This window comes from Anser anser, assembly GCF_964211835.1.
Source record: "Anser anser genome assembly, chromosome: 3".
NCBI classification, from domain to species: Eukaryota; Metazoa; Chordata; class Aves; order Anseriformes; family Anatidae; genus Anser; species Anser anser.
This window is the reverse complement of record NC_139722.1, coordinates 65,695,327-65,714,967: the sequence shown is the minus strand read 5'-3', so window position 1 is coordinate 65,714,967 and position 19,641 is coordinate 65,695,327. Positions and strand designations below refer to the sequence as shown.

Sequence of the window (19,641 nt, the reverse complement as noted above, 5' to 3'; positions counted from 1 at the left end):
TTAATTGTCACTAAACCCAGAAGAAACTGTTTGTTCTTTTTCCATGTGTGTGTGTGGAAACAGGTAGGAAATCTCTTTAGAACGCTGCCAAGGATACTGCTATTTTGTGAGAACAAGTAGGAAATAACAAGGCTTAGGACAGACAGAAGGTCAGCCTCCTTGAATTCTGCATGGGGAAAATCCTGAAAGTTGATTGTAAAATTTAACTCCACACACGTCCCGAGAATAATCAAATAACTTGCTTTTAGCTCTGTTTTGCTGCTGACTTTTCTCTTTCTTCAATGCGTTCTTCTGAGTATGGGAATTCACTTTGAAAGCATGTTTAGGGTCACAGATGTCTCTAACATGAAGATGTAAAACAGACAGGTCTTTCCACTAGTCCTTATCTGTGTGTGCCTGATATTTGCTCTTTTCTCCTGGTTTTTCTGTCTGTACCATACAGATTGAACACCCTCTGTAAAATGGCATGAGTTGCAGTGCTAAATCAGGATCAAGGATGCCTTGGTAAACTAATTCTGTCTTGGAGGACAGAGATCTGCTTTTATCTTTCTCCTTCCTGTGCCTAGAACACTATTTTAAGGAGAAGCCGTTTCACAAACAACTTGAGACAGGAAAATCTATACTTCCCAAATAACGTTAACCATTTGTAATTCCAAGATGGAATTGTGATACAATACAGATTGCTTTATGAGGCATTCATTTATAATTGTAATGAGTTGGAAGGAGAACTTGATCACATTGATTACCTCCCAGTGTTTTCTCCCACTCAGAATATGAGATTTTCAAGGGACATCCCTGGACGCACTGACACTGTGTATTACCTTGCTTAAACCTGTTGAAAACTGCAATGAGAATAAAATGCAGAACTACAAAACACGCATTTCTAGTCCCTGTGGTGGGCTATAAAAGTGCTTAAATTACTTTAAACAACCCAGATCAGTCTGGCTGGGTTGGTAATTCAACGTCTGACTTATTTTTTGTTTTTCATCATTTTTTCCTATGGAGAGCCTCAGCTTTCAACTATAGGAAAAAGGCCTGGAGATTTGAGTTGATAATAAATCTTTGAAGACATTAAGCAAACATAAATGAAAACTCTAGTTCTTGTCCGTGTCAAGAGGCTTGATGAGTAGCTGTGAAGGGTAGGATCTGTGTGCATTTCATCTTACTCATCTCATCTTTGGTGCTGCTATTGGAGTATGAAAGAAAGTGTAAGGAGTGTCTCAGGCATATCACTGTGGTCTGCTGCTTGGAGAAGCACCTGGTCCTGACTCTCCAATGATTAAGTGCTGGAGAAGATGACGTCCCAGCTCTGCCTGACCTACAGGGGTCAGAGAGTAAGTGCTGACATTCATCCCAGCCCAACTGCTGGGACTCTGTACTCCACGTAATGTGGGTGAATTCCCCATCCCAGTCATTTTCTCCTTCTCCCGTAATTTGAGAGAGCCAGGAATGGGTCTGCCCTAGCAAGATGTTTCTTCATTGCCTGTTTTATGTGTATATCCTGGGGAGGAACAGGGGATTTGTCTCTTTTGTATGTTGAGATCTGATGGGAGAATGCCTTTCTCTTACAATACATCAGTCTTGTCTGGATTGGTGGTATTCTTTTTGCCTTAGGTGAGGCAAGGGGCTCCTGCCGGGGAAACCTGTGCACATGAGTAAGGTAGCTTAGCTGGTGGCTAAGCTGGTCTGGACCCCTGTGTTGCACTTAGAGCACTTCTATTATGTTGCACGTAGGCAAGGAAATACCCCTGTAGTCGACTTGATACCTAGAGCAGACAAAGACAATACACAGACAGCATTTCCTCCAAGTGTTGTGCCATAGCGCAGGTAACAAAGTCAGCAGAGACATGCTTTGCTTTTCTTCACAGCATGTCATAGAATTGCACTTAGGAAAATATGAGTGTAGTGGAATCTAATGTGGCGTAGCGTGCAGATGTAGTGCATTGAGTAGCAGTACGCGTTGCTCCTCCGCTCAGTCTCCTTTTTTCCAGGTTCCTGTTACTATGAATGGTGCTGAGGGACTTTTGAGGTGTAAGCAAGGGTAACTTCCGCAAGAGTATCATGGATGTCTTTCAGAGACAACTGCAGCAGCGTAAGTCCCACGTGCTTTTTTGGTCATTAACTGTCATGACTATTTTCTTCGTTGAGTTTAGCTAGAGTGTTACTTCACTGCAGCCGTACGTGATCAACAGCACTTGTTTGTCTTGTCCTGTCCTGTCCTACCCTACACAAGTAAGTAACATTAGAACCAATACAGGTTTTTTAAAGATTAAAATGAAGAAAGTGCTGCAAGGCTGAGCAATAAACAAGAGATTTATGAAGCATTACCATTCTGTTTTGCCAGTGCCTTGATGGATTGACACCCAAAGACATCAAGTATCTGAGTGTTATATTACCCTACGATAATAAACAATTGAGGGACCAGTGAAGTACATGTTAAAAACATAGCTAAGCTAGTTCAAAGTTTGCCTTGTCCCCCTAGAGGTGGCTGTTCCTTCTGTGCCAGGTAGAATCACCTCCAGAGCCATCTCTGTGTTTGTGGTGTGCTGAGTCTGGGGACAGAGAGTCAAGGTGGATGTGAAAGGAGGGGAAAGAGTGATGGCAAACAAAGGTTCGGAAAGCGACAGTAGGCAGGAGGCAAAGGAAAGATAATGAAATACCAGGAAGTATTAGCTGAAAGAAAGCAGTTACTAAAAACATAACTGAAGTTGGACTGAAGAATCAAAAGAGAAACTCTTAGAGGAGCAGAACAAAAACAGATCTGCTTTTTTCAATGTAAGAAGTTGTACTTGAATTCAGTTTTCAGTTAGTCTTAGGAACCAGCTCAGCTTTCTGTCTGGAGAGGTCTCTGGCAGCCTTTTCAATGTTCTAGAAAGTGGCAAGCTCTACACATGCAGCCCAGGATGCTTTCTGGCCTTTGATTTTTTTTCTTCTGTGTTAGTGAGAGTCATGGCTCACCTGCATCGCTGAGTAAGCAGAATGCATTAAACCCTTTCCAATACTACTAATGTTTTAAAGCAATTAAGTCAAGAAGCTAAGATCCACCATAACTCTTTTCTGCTTCAGCTCCTCTTAGGTATATCGTTGATCACCGCTACTAATTAAATAGGTGACTTAATACCTCTCACAATGAAACAGAGGCAGGTGATTTGCCTTTTGAAACACTACCTTTTTGTACGCTCAGTGCTCATCCAAGAAAAGCCTTGAGTTGCTGGCCAGAATGAATCCAAATGCAGCAGAATAAAACCACTCCTCCTCCTCCTCCTCATTCTTTCAGAACCCTTTCCGTGGAGGAGAAGTTTCACAACTAGTACACGATGTATCCAGGGTGAATGCATCACTTGCTTCGTGTAGACCTGGCAGCCAAAATGGTCCTTCCTCGTTCTGATGGTGCCAAGCACTGAAAAGGGATCGCTGTTCTCTCACAGCCCTCAGGGTGGGTGCTGACGACATTAAGAAAAACAGTGCCAGGTGAGGATTTCCACACTTGGTGGGGGCTGTTGTATCCCCCAATGAAGGAGGGTGAAACTAAGAATTTCAGCAAAACGTAACGCAGCCAATAGCACTGCTTCATCACAGTCAGTGAAACCGATACGTGTCTGTAGAACGTTTTAGTTTCAGTATCTGAGCACGTTCAGACCAAAATAAGCTTTACTGGAAATATTCTGACTGGTACATGACTCATTTGTTTTTACAAACCTAACGCTGTTTTCCTCACAAAGCAAGTAAATAAGCAGGCAAAGCTAGCACAGGTTTACTCTAAAATCTGTAGATCTTGAAATTCTGTACCTCTAAAAAGTATCCTCTGCTCACCAGGGGTAGGAGTAGGGATGATGGTGAAAAGTTTTTTACTGCTATAGTGACATTCACAGTGTCCTGTTTTGGAAACTTGTTGCTTTGGATTTTAACTTTTGCTTAGAACAAAAGCTTGCGGAGGAATTTTCAGTATTTTGGAGGTTGCAGATGGATCTTAATGATATTCTTATCACTGTTCATGCCCAGCAAGGCTTCTGGGCCTTATTACTTCTCGCACAACAGCTGCCAGTGACAAGAATAATTTTCACGCTTGGAAATCATCTTTACTTGACCTGTGTGCATTTCCATGCTGTTCTTCTCTAAAATATTCTGAGCATGAGTGATAGAGAGAATCATCTCCCTTTTTAATTCATGAGCTTGCTCTACAGATTTTTCACTGCATCTGCTAAGATATGCGGAGCTTTTTGATTAAGAAAAATGTTGTCTAGTTTTAATGCATTTATTGACTAAAATGAAGAGAGGCTGCCCTGGTCAAACATAGACAAAGAAGAAAAGAAGGATAAATAGCAGAGTAAAATGATTTATCTTATTCTATGAGAAACTAGAAGACTGTAGCTGATTTTTCTCCTGAAGTTGAGCTTAGAGCTTCAGTGATTTGTCAACATTAAAGCCTGAATCTCAGAACACTGTAGTCTCTACGTGCCTCAGCACCAATACGGATGACCGTTTTTCACAGGCATCTGCGAAAAGCAAATTTTAGGTTCTGGACCCCTGACAAAGATGAAATTCTGAGTTACAGAGTGCGTGCAAGTATGTAAGAAGTCATCATAGTGACTTAGTTGAGAAGGGGTTTGGGGTCTTAGTTTTTATTAAAAGAAGTTTGTCAAACTTTTACTAAGGTTTTCATAACATCTTTTATTACCGTTTAAAATAAAATTTATTAAAATTTTAAGGCATTTTAAAATACGACATTACAAAAATGACTATTGACTCCCTAAACTAATTTAAAACAGTATAAAAATTAAGTCATTTTAAATATTTTGTATGCAAATCAGTAGAACAGTTCACAAGATATTTGAAAACAATGCAGCATTTATTTATTTATTTATTTTAATCTGTAAAAATATTAGGAGGATAATTTTTTTTTCTTGTGAAATTCATTAATTCTTTGGGCTATATAAGTTTCTGAATTTTCTTTTTGGTCTGTGGTTTGCACTGATTGTTTTATTAATCAACCAATTTAATTTTTAAAGTTATAACCTGGCCATGGCTTTTTCTAAATTCCAGTCTGTTAGCAAAAGATGTTGTGGACCTATTTGGGTGCTAATGTTGCTGTTACAAGTCTAATAACATATTTTGGTTTCAGAATCTTGAATTGCAATAAGTAGCCATTTTTCAATCTTTTATTTCAACAAGGATGGTCTTTAAAAGTTGAATCTGTGGAGTTTACAGGACAATATAAAGCGTTATCTTTGAGAAAAATGTGAACTCGGCCTTCAGTTTGTGCCTGCAGAGCATTGACATCATAACGATTCCCCCCATGAGAATCTGGTTTGCTTATCATCAGTGACCAAATACTAGAAATCCTGTGGTGTAGGGTTTTTTTTGTTTGTTTTGGTTTTGTTTGTTTTGTGTTTTTGTTTTATAAGCATTTTAGTGAAGTTGAAGACCGGTACAAGTATAGTACACTTCAAAACCATCTAAGTATTGGAGAGTGGACGCTCTTAGATAGCCCAAAGTTCTTCCACCTGCAGACCTTACATCCCATATGAACACCTCACGGAGTATGTTCATATAAATTTTATAAATTGCTAAAATGACCTTTTGGTAACTTGGGGTGCAGATGTCAAATGTCTGAGTGGATTTGGGTTTTCATTAACTCACTGAACCATGCTGAATGAATGTTTCAGATGTCAAAGTTGAAGAGGTCATGCAACCGAGTGAAGAAATAAGGACAAATGACCTCTTGGTGAACTTTCAATGAAAGGCTGGAGATCACAGGATTTTTTTCTAGATTATCATTACAAGCTTTTCTACATCAGGGCAACTTTTAACTGAAGAAATGATGTATTCCTGTACTTACCATTCCTCCACAATACACCAAATTTCATGTAACTAATTTAGTATTGGTATGGGAGTTAATGGTCACTTATTTTTATGTGTTTTCTTCATTCTGTGGAGACAGTGGCTGAGAACTCATCCTTTACCAGCCTCCACAGGACTCTTCAGCGTTGGCCTTGTTATTCTGATTTCCTAATTCCTCTTGCATTCTCCAGCACTGAAAAAAAGAAGCTTGCTTAGGCAGGAGCCAGCCTCCTTTCATTTAACTTTCAGCTTTGCCAGAGAAAAGATGAGGACTACATTGCAGGATGAAATTACAAGGCTAAAATTTTTAACAAGCACAAACACTGTGCATTTAATGCCACTTTTTTTTTTTTTTTGGCTTCTTGTTTGAGTAACGTGCAAGGAGTGGCACAGGACCCAAGGGGGTTTGTGTACCGTACAGTTACTAAGAAGGCTTCCAGTCCAGACCTCTGAAAGGAAGAGGTCTAATTATAACTGTGTGCTACAAGCTGTCAGTCTGGGAAAACAAGAGGTTCAACAGATCAGTAGCTGACAGTGGGGACCAGCTTTTTCTCTTTCCTGTACCTCTGATATAGGTGGTTATGCTGGATAGGAATGGTGTATTGTAGTGAATTTGTGCCCATATCTACATTTATTTAGCAGTAATCTGTGAGCCGCAACTTGCTGATTTTAGGAACCATCATACGGTTCCTGAATCAAATGAAAAATGAAAGAAACAGATAAAGAACTTTTGGGAACCTGTGCAGCTTTCATTAGTGAAGTATATCTGCAATATTTGGAGGATTTGGATTTCTTTAGGGTTTAGGGTTGTGCACTACAGGCATCGCAAGCATACTATGAAAATGGAACCCCTAAAATGAACATACTCTTTATGAGGAAAAAATAAAAGAGAGATATCACTCCTTGAGTATTAGGCCCTGATGATTTAATGTAATGACTCTAGTTCAGTAAGCTATATTTAATAATTGAATTAAATGATAGTTTCCCAGGATTGAAATTTAAAGCTGTTTAAGAGGAAGAGCAAGACTCTGAAAGTGATATTTGATCAAATAATTTGTGTATGAGTATTTACATAATTTAGCAGCAATGCTACACTGAAATACAGTGGTACAGGACACATCTGGATGATGTAGGTACGTGCAAAGTTTATGAGTATATGAAGCTGGGAGATTTTAAATTACCATAATCTAAGCAAGATGTGCAAGGTAAAATATTGGCTTCCAGATGGTAAATCTATTTTAAAGATTTCCTGAATTTTACCTCTCTTGCTCTAGTACTTACTAAATACATTTACCCCCTTTCTGGTCACAGGTGTGATTATGGCTGTAAGTGGAATCGTGTGGGCCCGCTGACTCGTTGGCCTGCTGTAGGTTTCATTCATTTTTGGAAAGCTGGCAGCTTCTAATATGTTTTACTTGTAGTGAGTTTATGAAAGGAGATAGTGTTAAAGCCAAGACTTTCGTAAAACCTTTTTTAAGCTCCAGGAGGCTTGTTGACTTTTTGTGGTAGGCTGCATAAAGAGAATGCAGACAAGGAAGGGAAAATCTCTCTATCAATCTGCCCAACTGTCAGTGGCTTTCCTGGCCAAAAGCGAGTGCCTGTTCCTAAAGGGAAGATTGGAATTTGAGTCTAAAATGATGAGAATAGCTTAGCCAGTGTGTTGAGAAAGAACGTCTCACAGGAAAAGTGCTTTTTCACATGACTTCATACAAGTGGGTTTTGTGTTTGTTTTGTGCCAGCTCAGTCCTGAGTTTCAGCTAGTAGACCAGAATCCTCTCCACAGACTCATTGAAATGGAAATGTTTCTGCCCTCTGCTGTGGAATGCAAATTATTTTAGGAATGTTCCTGGGTCTTGAGGCTTTTTAAAACTCACACTTTTAAGATTATTTTTTTAGCTCTTTTTTAACTGATTCTCAGAACAAAACAAGGATCCAGAAAGATGATTGGTGCCTAGGACTTGACCCAGCAAAACACAGAAGCGTAGGTTTGTCTTCACATGTACAAATAGTTCCCTGTAAGCCAGTGGTGGTAAGACATGGGAAATGCAGAAATGCTTTGCTGGATCACGGTCAAAGAGCTGAGTGCTTTGCAAAGCCAAACAACACAGAAGCCCTCAGTGTGGAAGAGTGGTATGAGATGCTATTTGGTATCATTCCCTAAGATTTGGGCTACCTTTTGTTACTATCTTTTTAAAAAATACTATTTCATAGTGTTTCCTCTGTCAGAAGTGCACTGGAGATAGGCAAAGAGCTATACTTGCTGCACTGTCTGCCATAGGTCTTTTGCTGACCAGCGTAGACCGACATCAAGTGGTACAACGTTAGGAAAATGATGAGAGACAGTGCCGTATTTCAGAACAGGGAAAGCTGCCTAAGGAGCAAGACGTGGGAATTTTTGATCTTTGTGTTTCTAGGATTAAGACACAGAATATAAAGTGGATTTGCTTTTAATGCATATTGCGATTTCTTTTAAACTGAAGGTAGACTTGAATAGGTTAGGTTTATATATGGACCATATTTGATAGTGCTACATGTTGAGATGATCATAAGCAGGTTAGATTATTGATTGGTTGGTGCAGGGAATGTAAAGACAGGACCTTTTTAGGTATGCTGTTCAAGTTTAACACAGTGTAAGTCTGGCAAAATAAAAGCCAACTGATCCAAAAATTATTGAAGTCAATAGGATGTCTCATTGCCTGATCTCTTGAAGTCACTGGAAATTGACATTGCACTGGGTTGCTTCCATTTAGGCTTTAGAGGTGCTATAAAGTATCCTTCAGCAGCAGGCCTAGTTTATATATTTGTATGTATGTGTGTGTGTGCATACGTGCATTAAAAGGATATGAAGAAGGTATACAAAGTATTCTCAGTAAACGCATTAGAGAAACGGTATCCTTGAGTGCATTACTTATTCTCCACTCACTGTCTTCCTTAGGATTTTGCTCACCATTCTTGTACCTCTGCTTAGTCCTCTTAGTCCTTTGTAAAAGAGAAACGTTCCATATGTGACTCCTGATTTTCTTTATTTTTTACATTCACAAATAAAACTTCCATATGAAGAACTTCTGCAATATCCTTGAGCCAGATTTCTAGAGCTGGGACACAAGTGTTTATGTGTTACTATGTTCAAGTTCTTTTCTTAATCAGGGAAAGATGCAGAATACCATGTAATAAATAAAAAAATATTATAATGGTAAAATAGCTATACTGTTTTCTAATTATAAAAATAATTCCATGATTTGAAAAGATTATGTAATTTCACGAAAGGGACTCCATATGTAGTAGATATGAAATGCACAAAATTTTACTGTGGGATGTGTTTGGTGGATTGTAATCATCATATGCCAAATCCTGATTTTGGATGCACACGTGGGACTAATACTAACTTCGGAAAGTCGATGTAGGTTTCTCTGAATGGAGATTTTGGCCCTTTGTATTATTTCCTCCCCTGTTAATACTTAAATCATTTCTGTATCACTGTGATTTTCCTTCCTGTTCATGAATTCAAGAGAAGAGAAACTATGTCAGCAGAAATGCCCAGCACGAGAGCTAGCGACAGCCAAAAAAGAACAAGTAGGGAGCACTAATGGGATTCTAATGCGGTGCAGTAGATGCGTTGTCACCAAAAGGTGTGCTTTCTTCTAATGGATACAACCCGAGGCATAAGGTATGCTGAAAGTGAAGCCCTGGCAAACAGTTTCTGTCAGGGGGAAGAAAGAGTCCTTCCTGATTTAATCTTGGTGTAAGTAGGTTAAGTGTGGTTTTCCTGTCACGTCTTTGCTTGTGTATTTTAAAGACATCTGCAACCGCGCAACTTAGCTTAAATGTCTTGAAAGAAAATGCTTTTACTTGCATTTTACCTCTACTCAGTTAAAATGTCATGAAAGGTACTTGGGCAGTTACAAGCCATCTATTTTTACTTGGGGCTGTTGTGAATCTATAAACGGGTTGCACAGCACATTCTTCAGAGTATCTGAAATATAGCAGCATCCCCTTTACATCTCTATGAAGAGGGTGGAGAGGTGGCTTCACAGCGTCAGGAAAAGTCTTCCAGGGACTGATGAACTAATACATCTCTCTGGCGTGCAGCACAGCACTGAGGTGCGTTTATGAGCCATGTAATGTCAAATCGTCAGAAGGGCTGTGCCTGCACTGGTAATTGGCATTGGTTTTTGAGGCAAACTGTTGTGCCAAGAGCAATGTAAGGAGCTCTGTAACAAGCTCTGAGGGCTCGGGGGGTGGGGGCTGGGGTGTTGTATTCTGTAGTAGGTGCTGACTAGTTCAGAACAGCCATACTTCTAATCGCAGTGGATTCATAATTCAAAAATTATCATATAGGTCTTTGTCTCTGCATGACATGGGTTTCTTCTGCAGACAGCATGTTCTCCTGCCATCTGCAGATGGCATCACGGTGCAGGCATATTCATATCACCCACAGCATAAGCGTGTTACTATGAAAGCTTTTCCTGTTGCTGATACTCATCTATTTCCTTGTCTACGCCTGCTTTTCCTCCGACTTTCTGGACCATGATGCCTGGGAAGGCGGGTGTACATTTTCTGAAAGAGAGTCAGGTCCTAGGTAGAGCCCTAACACATGAGCCCACGTGACAGTGCCGTGGCATTGCGTGCAGGACAGCTGTCTCGAACGTCGAGCTCTCGTCTCACGCTGCAGATGTTGCAAAGGCTCCTCTCAGTCAGAGCAGTTTCCTGGCCCGCCTTGCAGTGGAGTTTGTCGTCTCTAGTGAAGACTTCGGGTGAGAACTACATTCAGAAACCTTAGCCAGGTGCCATCATCGCATTTTCCAGGCACGGAAGGACTAAAGGGGACCTTTTGTTGCCCCTCTTGCTGAGTCGAGCTCTCAATGCTCAACCACTGGCATGCAAGGTAGTTTTCAAGGCCACTGTAGGCAGCCCTCACGTGTCTTATCCGTGTCATGAACAGCGCCATAGGTCCTGTGGGGGCTGGTTTCCCTTGCTGTCTGTTTTCTTGTGGAACTCACCTTCCCTCTGGTGCAGCACAGGCCCTGATCCTCACGCAGGGCCTCACGGACCATACGTAGAAACTGGCCGGCTGATTTCATTTCTCCTGCATCCTCTGTACCAGAGCAAGCAGGGTAACAGATGTTCCTTTCCCAGTGGGGACCCTGGATATCCCAGGGCTCTCCCACTGCCACAGTGTACACCCACCCCAAGTCACACATGCTTGCAGTGTGCCCACTGCAGTGACTTGCGAAATACACCATGCATATTCTGTAAATTTTTGGCAATAGTAGAACACCTAAGAAAAACAAAGCCTGAAATCCTGCCTGGCTCATATACCAACGTATGCTGCAACATGTCCTCCTCAGTAGGCAGAACCAAATGCATCTTCAGTTCCTCTTACCAGTGCATGACCCATGTTCAGCACCACAAGGCATTGAACTTTTCCTCATCCAATGTGCCTGTAGTCTGTGCTTTGCTCTCTGTAAACATTGCTAACCATCTTTTATACCAAGTCCTACTCATCTTAAATTCATAAGCCAATTTCCTAACACATGAAAGCCCTCGAGAACCTCAGAATGCCTTGCCTCAAATTAATTCTCATGGCTGCAGTTTCCAAGTATGGGAAACATTTCCAACTCTGTTCCTCCTCCTCTTCTGCCCATCCACTGATGAAGAAAGACAGTATTTAAGGGCAACCACAGTCAACTTTTGGTTGTGTGGGCATCATAGTAGGTTTGGCTGATATACCTGCAACACTTCATGTAAAGGCCAATGTGGCGTACAAGGAGTAAAACCACAGAAGACTGGCCAACAGGAATGTCAAACTGAGGCCAAGGTGGCCAGAGGCCAACCACCTAAGTTTAGGTTGACGAGTAGCCAGTGTGGCCAGAAACCACCAGGCAGTGTGCCTAGCTGGCCCAGCAGAAGTGGCTGCCGTGGTTGTGCATGTGCCGTTCTGCATGCGTTGCAGCCCCCTGGGACAAGGGGCAATACAGCGTGCAAGAGGTGCCCTCGTGCACCAGAGGACTGGCCTTGAAGCAGGAGCAGGATTATGGTGGCTGTTTTCTGCGGCTAGAAGGACAGGGGTTTCGGGGTCTGTGTCGAGTGTAACTGCAGGGAAGGGCAGGTGCAGCTTATGAAGGAGCTTTTAGCTCTGCTTACACTCCCTTGCCTCTGCAAATACTGTGCTTATCCTTGCACCAGCAGAGATAACGTGACCGGCTGCTGGAAGAGGAGCAGCTCCTTGTGCTGGTGCACTCACCGCTCTACTGCCCTGCAAGTGGCTTGTGTTGCTGGGGCTGGGGTGCCCTCAGCAGGTGTTTGCTCTTGGTCTGAGGTCTCTGTGCCCTCCCCAAGTGCGGGACTTGGGCACTACGGGGTTGCTGCTGTTAACACTTGTTCACCAGAGGGTCGTATAGAGGAAAACAGAGGAAGTTGCTCAGGCTTTCAGGGCCTATGGAGAAACACGCTTTGGTGATTTATGGTTATCTTCTTCGTAGTACCCTCATTGCCTGGGCTGAATCTTCTGCAGCAGTCTCGTACCTTTGGCCACATCCTATGGTGACTGTTAGGAGCAGAGTACAAGGTGACCTGCCTGTCCTGGTAAGCAGCTCTAATACCAAGAGGGGCAGCAGGTAGATGGCAGTGTCACGGACTGATTCCTTCCTGGCAGATCCCAGGAGAAGCATGGGCAAAAGGGATGGCAGAGTGAACCCGGGCAATAGCATTTTTCTGCTGTGGTTTAGTAGCTGGTTCTGAGTAATGGGTGAACAGAGAGCCTCCTCACGCTTACTGTAGCTGCCCCCACCCCTGCAGGAGGTTATTAGAAGTGCCTCGCACGTTTGTGTTGCTTTGCACTGTGCTGCTCTTCATCCAGCTCAGAGAGTGATATGGTTTTGTGTGCTGCTGTGGATGGTCTAGCCAGCTCAGACCTTGACCTCTCCTCCCTGCCCTCCAGAATACGTGCTGCCATGCAGTGTTCCTCCGTCCCTATACTACTCAGTAGGCTGATGGGGTGTGCCATGGGCTCTGCTCTGGTAGAAACCATACCTATGGCAACTGCGGTGGTGGTAAATAGAGGATGCTGCTCTGACCCGACGACTTTGATGTCACTCAGACCTGTGACTGCCTCGGTGTGGTGAGGAATGACCTTCTGTCCCAGGGCGTGTGTGTACTCCTTCTCCATGCCCCCCTCCACGGCCACCAAGTGACACCACAATATAATTCAACCCAACCTTAATTGGGATGTTTGTAGGCCACAAAGTCACTAGAGTATAGCTGGGCGGCAAGTATGTGAGGGGCAGGGAGAGGATGGATTGAGGGTGGACTTTTACCTGAGAAGGGACTTCTGGCAGACCAGATGTGGGAGGATGAAGGTAAACTACTGACTCACACTGCATGAAAGGTCATAGCTTCTTGTCTTGTGATGGTTTACTAGGTGATTGCCCTGCAAAAGGAATGCCAGCAAAATTAAAACATTTTGCCTCGTGATTCAGTGGGGGAATGAATTCTTTATTAGTTTATGGCACGGCTTTGACAGCAATAACATGTAGTCTGCTGTGTTTGGGGATGAGAAAGGTTGGCATGTGTACGGTCACACATGGATGCCATTAAAGTCCACTGTTCCTTCTGCAAGACCTAAATTCATGGAAAGTAATACCACAGACAAGGGCCTCACTCTCAGCCAGAGTGGAATCCAACTGCAAGAGTAGGGTTTTTTAATTGTTTTGTTTTGTTTTGAGAATTAAAGTATTGTCTGGTTGGTGGAAATCAGGAATAGAAACCCTGCTCTCAGCATGACTGTTTTCATCTGGAAAGGAGGACTTACACATGTCCTTTGAGAATCCAGGCCCCTTTACTGCTTCTTTCTCGTGTCTGCACACAGTCCTAGTCTGAGACAAAAGCAAGTTTGTACTGAGCTCTGTGTTCAGTGGAGACAGCTGTTTTGGCAGAAGACAGAGGTTACAGAAGAGAAGTTGATGTGCAGGCACTTCTGTTTCATGCCTTGTCCTCGGTCTGCTTGATCTCAGAAATGATGCACTAGCAGCCTGGCTGTTCTCAACCTGGCATCTCGTAAAAAGAGAAACAGCAATACTGTAAGATTTGATTCATTTGCTTAAACATAAGCTTCCAGTGAGTGCTGTCTGAGCTGCCCTGGGTAATCCTGCCTGGCTTCTAGCTCCTGGCCCAGGAGGGACCCATTTTCCCATGTAACCAGTATTATCTCTGTCAGCCTCATGTGGGTGCTTCAGGTACCCTAGCACATCTCAAAGGGCACTGGATGCTTGTGTGTGAGCAACTGAAGTGTCTTTCCTTGTAATGTCTTCCCTGCTGAAGTCCTCTGATGATCTGCTCCCTGTCGGCTTTATCCCCTTGATGTTAGGGAATGTATGCTGCCCAAAGGTGGGAGGAATCTTTTTGGTTTTGTGTTGAAAATCTGAATTTTCAAGAATAAAGACTACAGTATGCCCATCAACTACCCTTCACACCCACCCCTTTAAAATGCAAAGTATGTACTTGTCATCTATTTGGTGAAGGCAGCATAGGCTTGAAAGACATGTTTAAGCATGTGGGAAGCGAAGACTAGGCAGCTGTTCATTTTTCAAAGTCAGAACTCTTCCAAATTCCAGTGTGGAGCGTCTATAAAATGTATTTTCTTTATGTATTGCCCTTTATGCGAGGATTGACAATTTAAATCCATGGTGGGTTATGTTGTGGTGAGAGACATGGTAAAACAGCAAGTCTGATTTACTAGCTTTACGTGTGTGATGGTTTGGGATGGGGTCTGTGAACACTTACAGATGAGGATATGTATGTTTACCAATTGTTAATTTGATAATGTCATCAGCATACTAATCATGTTGCTCAGTATTGATGATCCGTACGTACATCATTGGGGAGGGCGAGGGAAGCTCAGCGTGGCTGCTCGTGTATCCAGGGGCAAACACGATGTCCTCCAGCTGAGGTGGCAACTTACGTGCTTACAGTGGATCACCAGAACTGTCATCTTTATCTTCTCAGGCTTGAAAACGTAACCACAGTGTGCTCCTAAATGGCAGCAGATAGCTGGATCGCAGCTTCCTCACCCTGCTGGTGGGCAACCTGGCAAAGTCATGGCTTCTTTCTTGGCGTATTCTCATCAATCTCTGGCCAATTCCAGTCAGCAACAAAATACCATTGTCTTCACCAGCGTCAAGTTTTCACCCTAAATCACGTACATACACCTTCAGTCCCTGCCTGAAATTTTCAAGGCTTGTGCAGGGCAAGGCAAAATGGCATATGCTGATGAAATTTTTAGTGTTACTTGTAAAACTATTATTATTATTACTTGCTTTATTATTTCTGTTGCTCCAAGCAGCCTTATCCATGCACTGAGATCCCACAGTGTTAGAGACTGCAGACAGCTACAGAAAAGCAGACTCTGCACTTACAGTAAAGTCTGTGCTTATAGTAAAATTTCAGGCAAAAAAACAGTAGATGAATGAGGAGGGAACAAGATGAACAGAGTTCAGCAGGAAGCTGGAAGTCTACAGAAGTCTTTCAAGAGTGCAAACAAAATGCCTTATCCTATGTGTAGTTAATACTCCCTTTGACTTTGCTGCTGTGAGGACTCTTAAGATGAATACCAGAAATAGCAGGCTTAAACATAAAATGGCATGCAGTGGGGTAAAATATGCAGCAACTGAAAATTCTGCTTTTATAATAAATATCAATGAGGAAGTGGGATGTAGTGAATTGCTCTGACTTAATTACTATGCATTACTTTAATGTTGTCAATTCACATTGTGAAATGAAGTGGACTCATTTGTTCTGGAGTTAATAATAGATGGATTTACCCTTTTCCTCCTCAAATTTAAATTATTCCTTGCTAGATTTCCCTAGATATGTTTGCCACATTTCCTAAAGAACCAAAAAACTATGGATATGATAACTAGCATGAGATTTAAATATGAATGGCACTAGTTCAGAAAACTGATCTTTCTTTTTCGTTTATTTTATATAGGTTTCCTTTGCCTGATCTGTAAACATGTCCACAGACCTGCTATGTAAGTACATTTCTCTCATCCCGCAGTGATTTTTTTGTACCATATGTTTATATCAAATTCCCAGATGTGCTCATGGTTGATGTCTTTTATCTTAAGTATGAAGTCTGCTTTTACATATGCGTTTGTTCTGAGACATCTGTGGAACAGTATTACCATCATAATCAATGGGATTATTCTTGGAGTAAGGCATGACTTAATATGAGTAAAATTGTAAAAATCTGTCCCCTGTATAAGAACAGACTGATTCATTGAGGCTTTAAAAATCACAATTCTATTTAAAATGTTTTATCTATCATTGGCACAAATACCATCTGGGATTACTACCAAGTGATATGCTTGGGAGGTTTTAATCACTTTGTGAATTTAACTCTTGTGTTTCCAGGGCATCATTATCCATGTCACATCCAAATCTCACTCCTCATCGCTATTACCCATCCTTCTTTTCATACAGTAAAGAATATGCAAGTGGCATATTCTTACACTTTGCTGTCATAACTACTGCAAAATCTACTTCTTGTGTCTCCTTGATACTTGCACTCTCACTCCAGCCTATCTGCAGCATTAAGCATGTTTTCTATGCTTATTGCTCTATCTAAATACTTTCTTTTGGAGTCTCTCCAGTGCTCAGCTGCCATTTTTTAATCATTGCCTCCAAGGGTTGCCCAACTGCGTGCTGTACAGTATAAGAGAGGGTAATTTGGGGAACCCATTTTATCAGTCTTCAATCCTTCCTAAGAAGGAACAAGGAAAAAATATATATTTTTTGTCAATAACTGCAATCAATTGTAATCAATTAATAAACATAAAAGCATCAGCGGCTGACTGGCAGATAGCACCTGTTTGTGGAGGCGATGTATGTAGTTCAAGATCAAGTTATTTGAGAAAGTGAATTTTTCAGCCTTTGTTTGCCAACTGGCAATTCTGGATTGTACTTAGGTTCTATTAGATACAGAGAGAGCTCGAAAAAAGATAGATAAGGAAAGTAATATGCCTGACTGTGTTATATACAACAGGCAAACAGCAGGAGTGTAATGTTAAAGACAGGAGAGAGGGTAGGGTGACTTGTGCAGTAGTCCTGGTCAGATATGCTTAAAATTCCTCAACTCTGCTTGGTCATATAAGCTAGTTCATCCATTTCAGCTAATTTATGCTCTAGCAATTTCTTTTTTTTTTTCATCATCAGCTCAGTGTCAGCACTGCTCTAATGCTTTCCCTAATGATCAGTGGTTTGAGGAACCTAGCATGTGAGGAGAGGCTGAAGGAGTTGGTTTTGCTCAGCCTGGAGAAGTGAAGGCTTGGGGGAACTGATCATGTCTCCAGTATAAAAACAATGGTTATGGAGAAGAAGGTGGAAGCACTCTCTCCATGAGAATGCACCGTGGTGGGACGAGGCAACAGCCACAAGTTGCTTCGGGGTATATATACATTGCCTCTGGATATAAGAAAAAAAATCTTTACCATGGTGTTAACTAAATATTAGAATAGACTGCCCAGAGAAATAGCTGAATTTCCCATGCTGGAAATATTCACGATGTGGCTTGGCAGGGCCCTGGGTGGTTCTAATCTAAGTCCCTTGCCTTCACTAGGAGGGAGGACTAGTTGATCTCCAGAGATCTCTTCCAACTTAGGTCTTTCTATTACTCTGCACTTCTGTGTTACTTTATGTCCTCACCTATCTTGCGTGCAATGATCAGTTGTCCCTACCAATTTATTGTAGCCTGCCCCTGGTCTCCTCACTGTCATACCGCTTGTGCTGTGCCGGGTCCTGTGACACTCGGCCATGCTAGTAGGACGGACGCTTGTCTCACTCAGAGGTGTGTGAATAGCATCCAGGCAGTAGCAGTGCTCAGGGGACTTTCCAGCTTCCAGCGGGTGGAAAGACATACGCATGTGGGGTTTGTGACAGCCAGGTAGTGCCTTGGAAAGATGTCAGTACACAGGAGAATGCTGAGGAGTAACGTAGGAGATATGTACAGATGCGAATTGACTCTAGATCTTTATGCCTGCTTTTATATAAATAGATAGCACAGAGGCAGGCCATGAGCTTAGTAATTATGGTAAGATGCAACACCAAGGTGTATTTTGGGGATAACGTCTGCCAGGCTCTGTTCCGTGTAAGGAATTTGGATGTAACTAATCTGTTTATGGGGGAAAGAGAAGGCAGAGAGGGGTGTTTAGACATGTGGACCATGTGCCAGGTGGTCTCAGCACCAGAAAGCAGTCTCTGCTGGTAGCAGTAGACATGTAGCCTTAGCACCCAGTCCCTAAGCTTAACCACAGTCTGTCACTAATGCTTGGTTCAGTACAAGGTCAAATTCTAGGACTCGAAATCTTGTTCCAGATCACATTAATGAGGACTACATGTATAATACAAATACAAAATCTATCAAAATACAAAATCTAATACAAAACCAGAACAACCCCCCCCCCCCCCCCCTTAGATTCCTAGAGAAAAAAAATGCTGCAGGTGGGGGCAAATTACACATAGAAAATGTCATAGCTACACAATGCAAGGGCTGCTGTGGCCAGGCCTGAAATTCCAGTAGCTACCTCTTACAAGCCCGTGGAAATAATCCAGAAAAGCCAGCATCCCAATGAAGTTTCATCACGACAAATTGGAGATAGGGAAAGTTTCTCCGTTTCAGATGGAGAAGCTAGGGGCAGAAAGGAGAGGGGAGTTTATAAAATGTCTGGCAGCTATTGAGGCTCGACCAGTCAGGGAAGTAGCGGACTTCCCTTGGAGCTTGTTTTTCTTTTTATCCTTGGATGAACTAGCGTGCAGTACATTATGCCGCCTGAATGTAGGGGTTTGTCACGGTTGGCGCTGGGGCCGTCCCGGGAGTGTAGGAAGGCGATGAGTGTGAATGGAGCATGCGGTGGTCGCTGGGGCTCCAGCCCTGTCTTCAGGAAACCTGTCGCTGCTTCTCTGAGAGCCATGCAGGAAAGGAGGTGGGTCTTTGATCCCTTTGTTGTCGCTGCTCCCTGGGAATTTGCTGAAATCAATGCCCTGTTTTCCTGGAGAAATGAATGGCTATGCCTAACTAGCTTTGTGAAGCTCTGGGGAATTCACTGCCTCTGTTTATTGACAGCTGAAAAGGAGCACATGGTGCTGAATGGGTCCTCTTGTGAAAACAAAACAGAGCAGAGCTAGACTTAGTTGAACGCAGGGGCATTTGGAAAACTCTGCTGAAGGAAGATGGCATGTTTCCTGCCACCTTCTACTAGAATAGTGTGACTTTCTACTAAAAGTGCAATTTAAACTAAGGTAAGGGCTGTTTTGAATTCCTCCGCGTAGTATGATTATGAAATGTTTGCATTTGTATTCTTGAGTGCAAAAACAGTGTTTGCATTGTGTTGTGTCATGGGAAACACCTTAGTGACTCTTGTGCTGTTTTTAGCCTTTGTGTTATGTTCACTTATTCTTTAATTAACAGTGATTAATGAATATGAAAAGTAATAGGAAATTACTTGGCATTTGAGTCTTGCAGTCGGGTCCTTAACATCAGTCTTTTATGTAGGCTATTACATACAGAGCTTTATGTCTCCGAGAATCAACTGAATTGCATCAGATGATTTCTTGACCAGTACAAATCACTGTGTTAACACTTATGCACACAGCAGCTGAGTAACCAGTGGCCCTGTCTGGCAGAAAATCTGGGAACCTAAAATCCCTTGAAATGTAAGTGCATATTTCCAAACCTCTGTTTCTGTGCGTCGACTCAAATTCAAGAGCTGGATTTACCTTTATGTTTGCTGATTTTAGGGATATGGG

At 42.3% G+C, this 19,641-nt stretch overlaps 1 protein-coding gene across 6 annotated transcripts in view; it reads left to right on the top strand.

Moving 5' to 3' along the window:
• PLAGL1 (PLAG1 like zinc finger 1) overlaps positions 1-19,641 on the top strand; it is a 48,408-nt gene that overhangs the window by 3,299 nt on the left and 25,468 nt on the right. Inside the window, exons 2-4 of one of the 6 annotated variants that reach the window (XM_083829378.1) lie at positions 1,992-2,092; positions 3,278-3,471; positions 15,827-15,869. In XM_083829378.1, coding sequence (XP_083685504.1) covers positions 15,851-15,869 — 19 coding nt within the window. In that variant the 5' untranslated portion in view covers positions 1,992-2,092; positions 3,278-3,471; positions 15,827-15,850. Of the gene's footprint in view, positions 1-1,991; positions 2,093-3,277; positions 3,472-15,826; positions 15,870-15,917; positions 18,819-18,839; positions 19,135-19,192; positions 19,549-19,641 lie in introns of those variants that run through there. The other 5 variants (XM_083829377.1, XM_083829376.1, XM_083829381.1 and 2 more) reach the window with 5 other exon arrangements.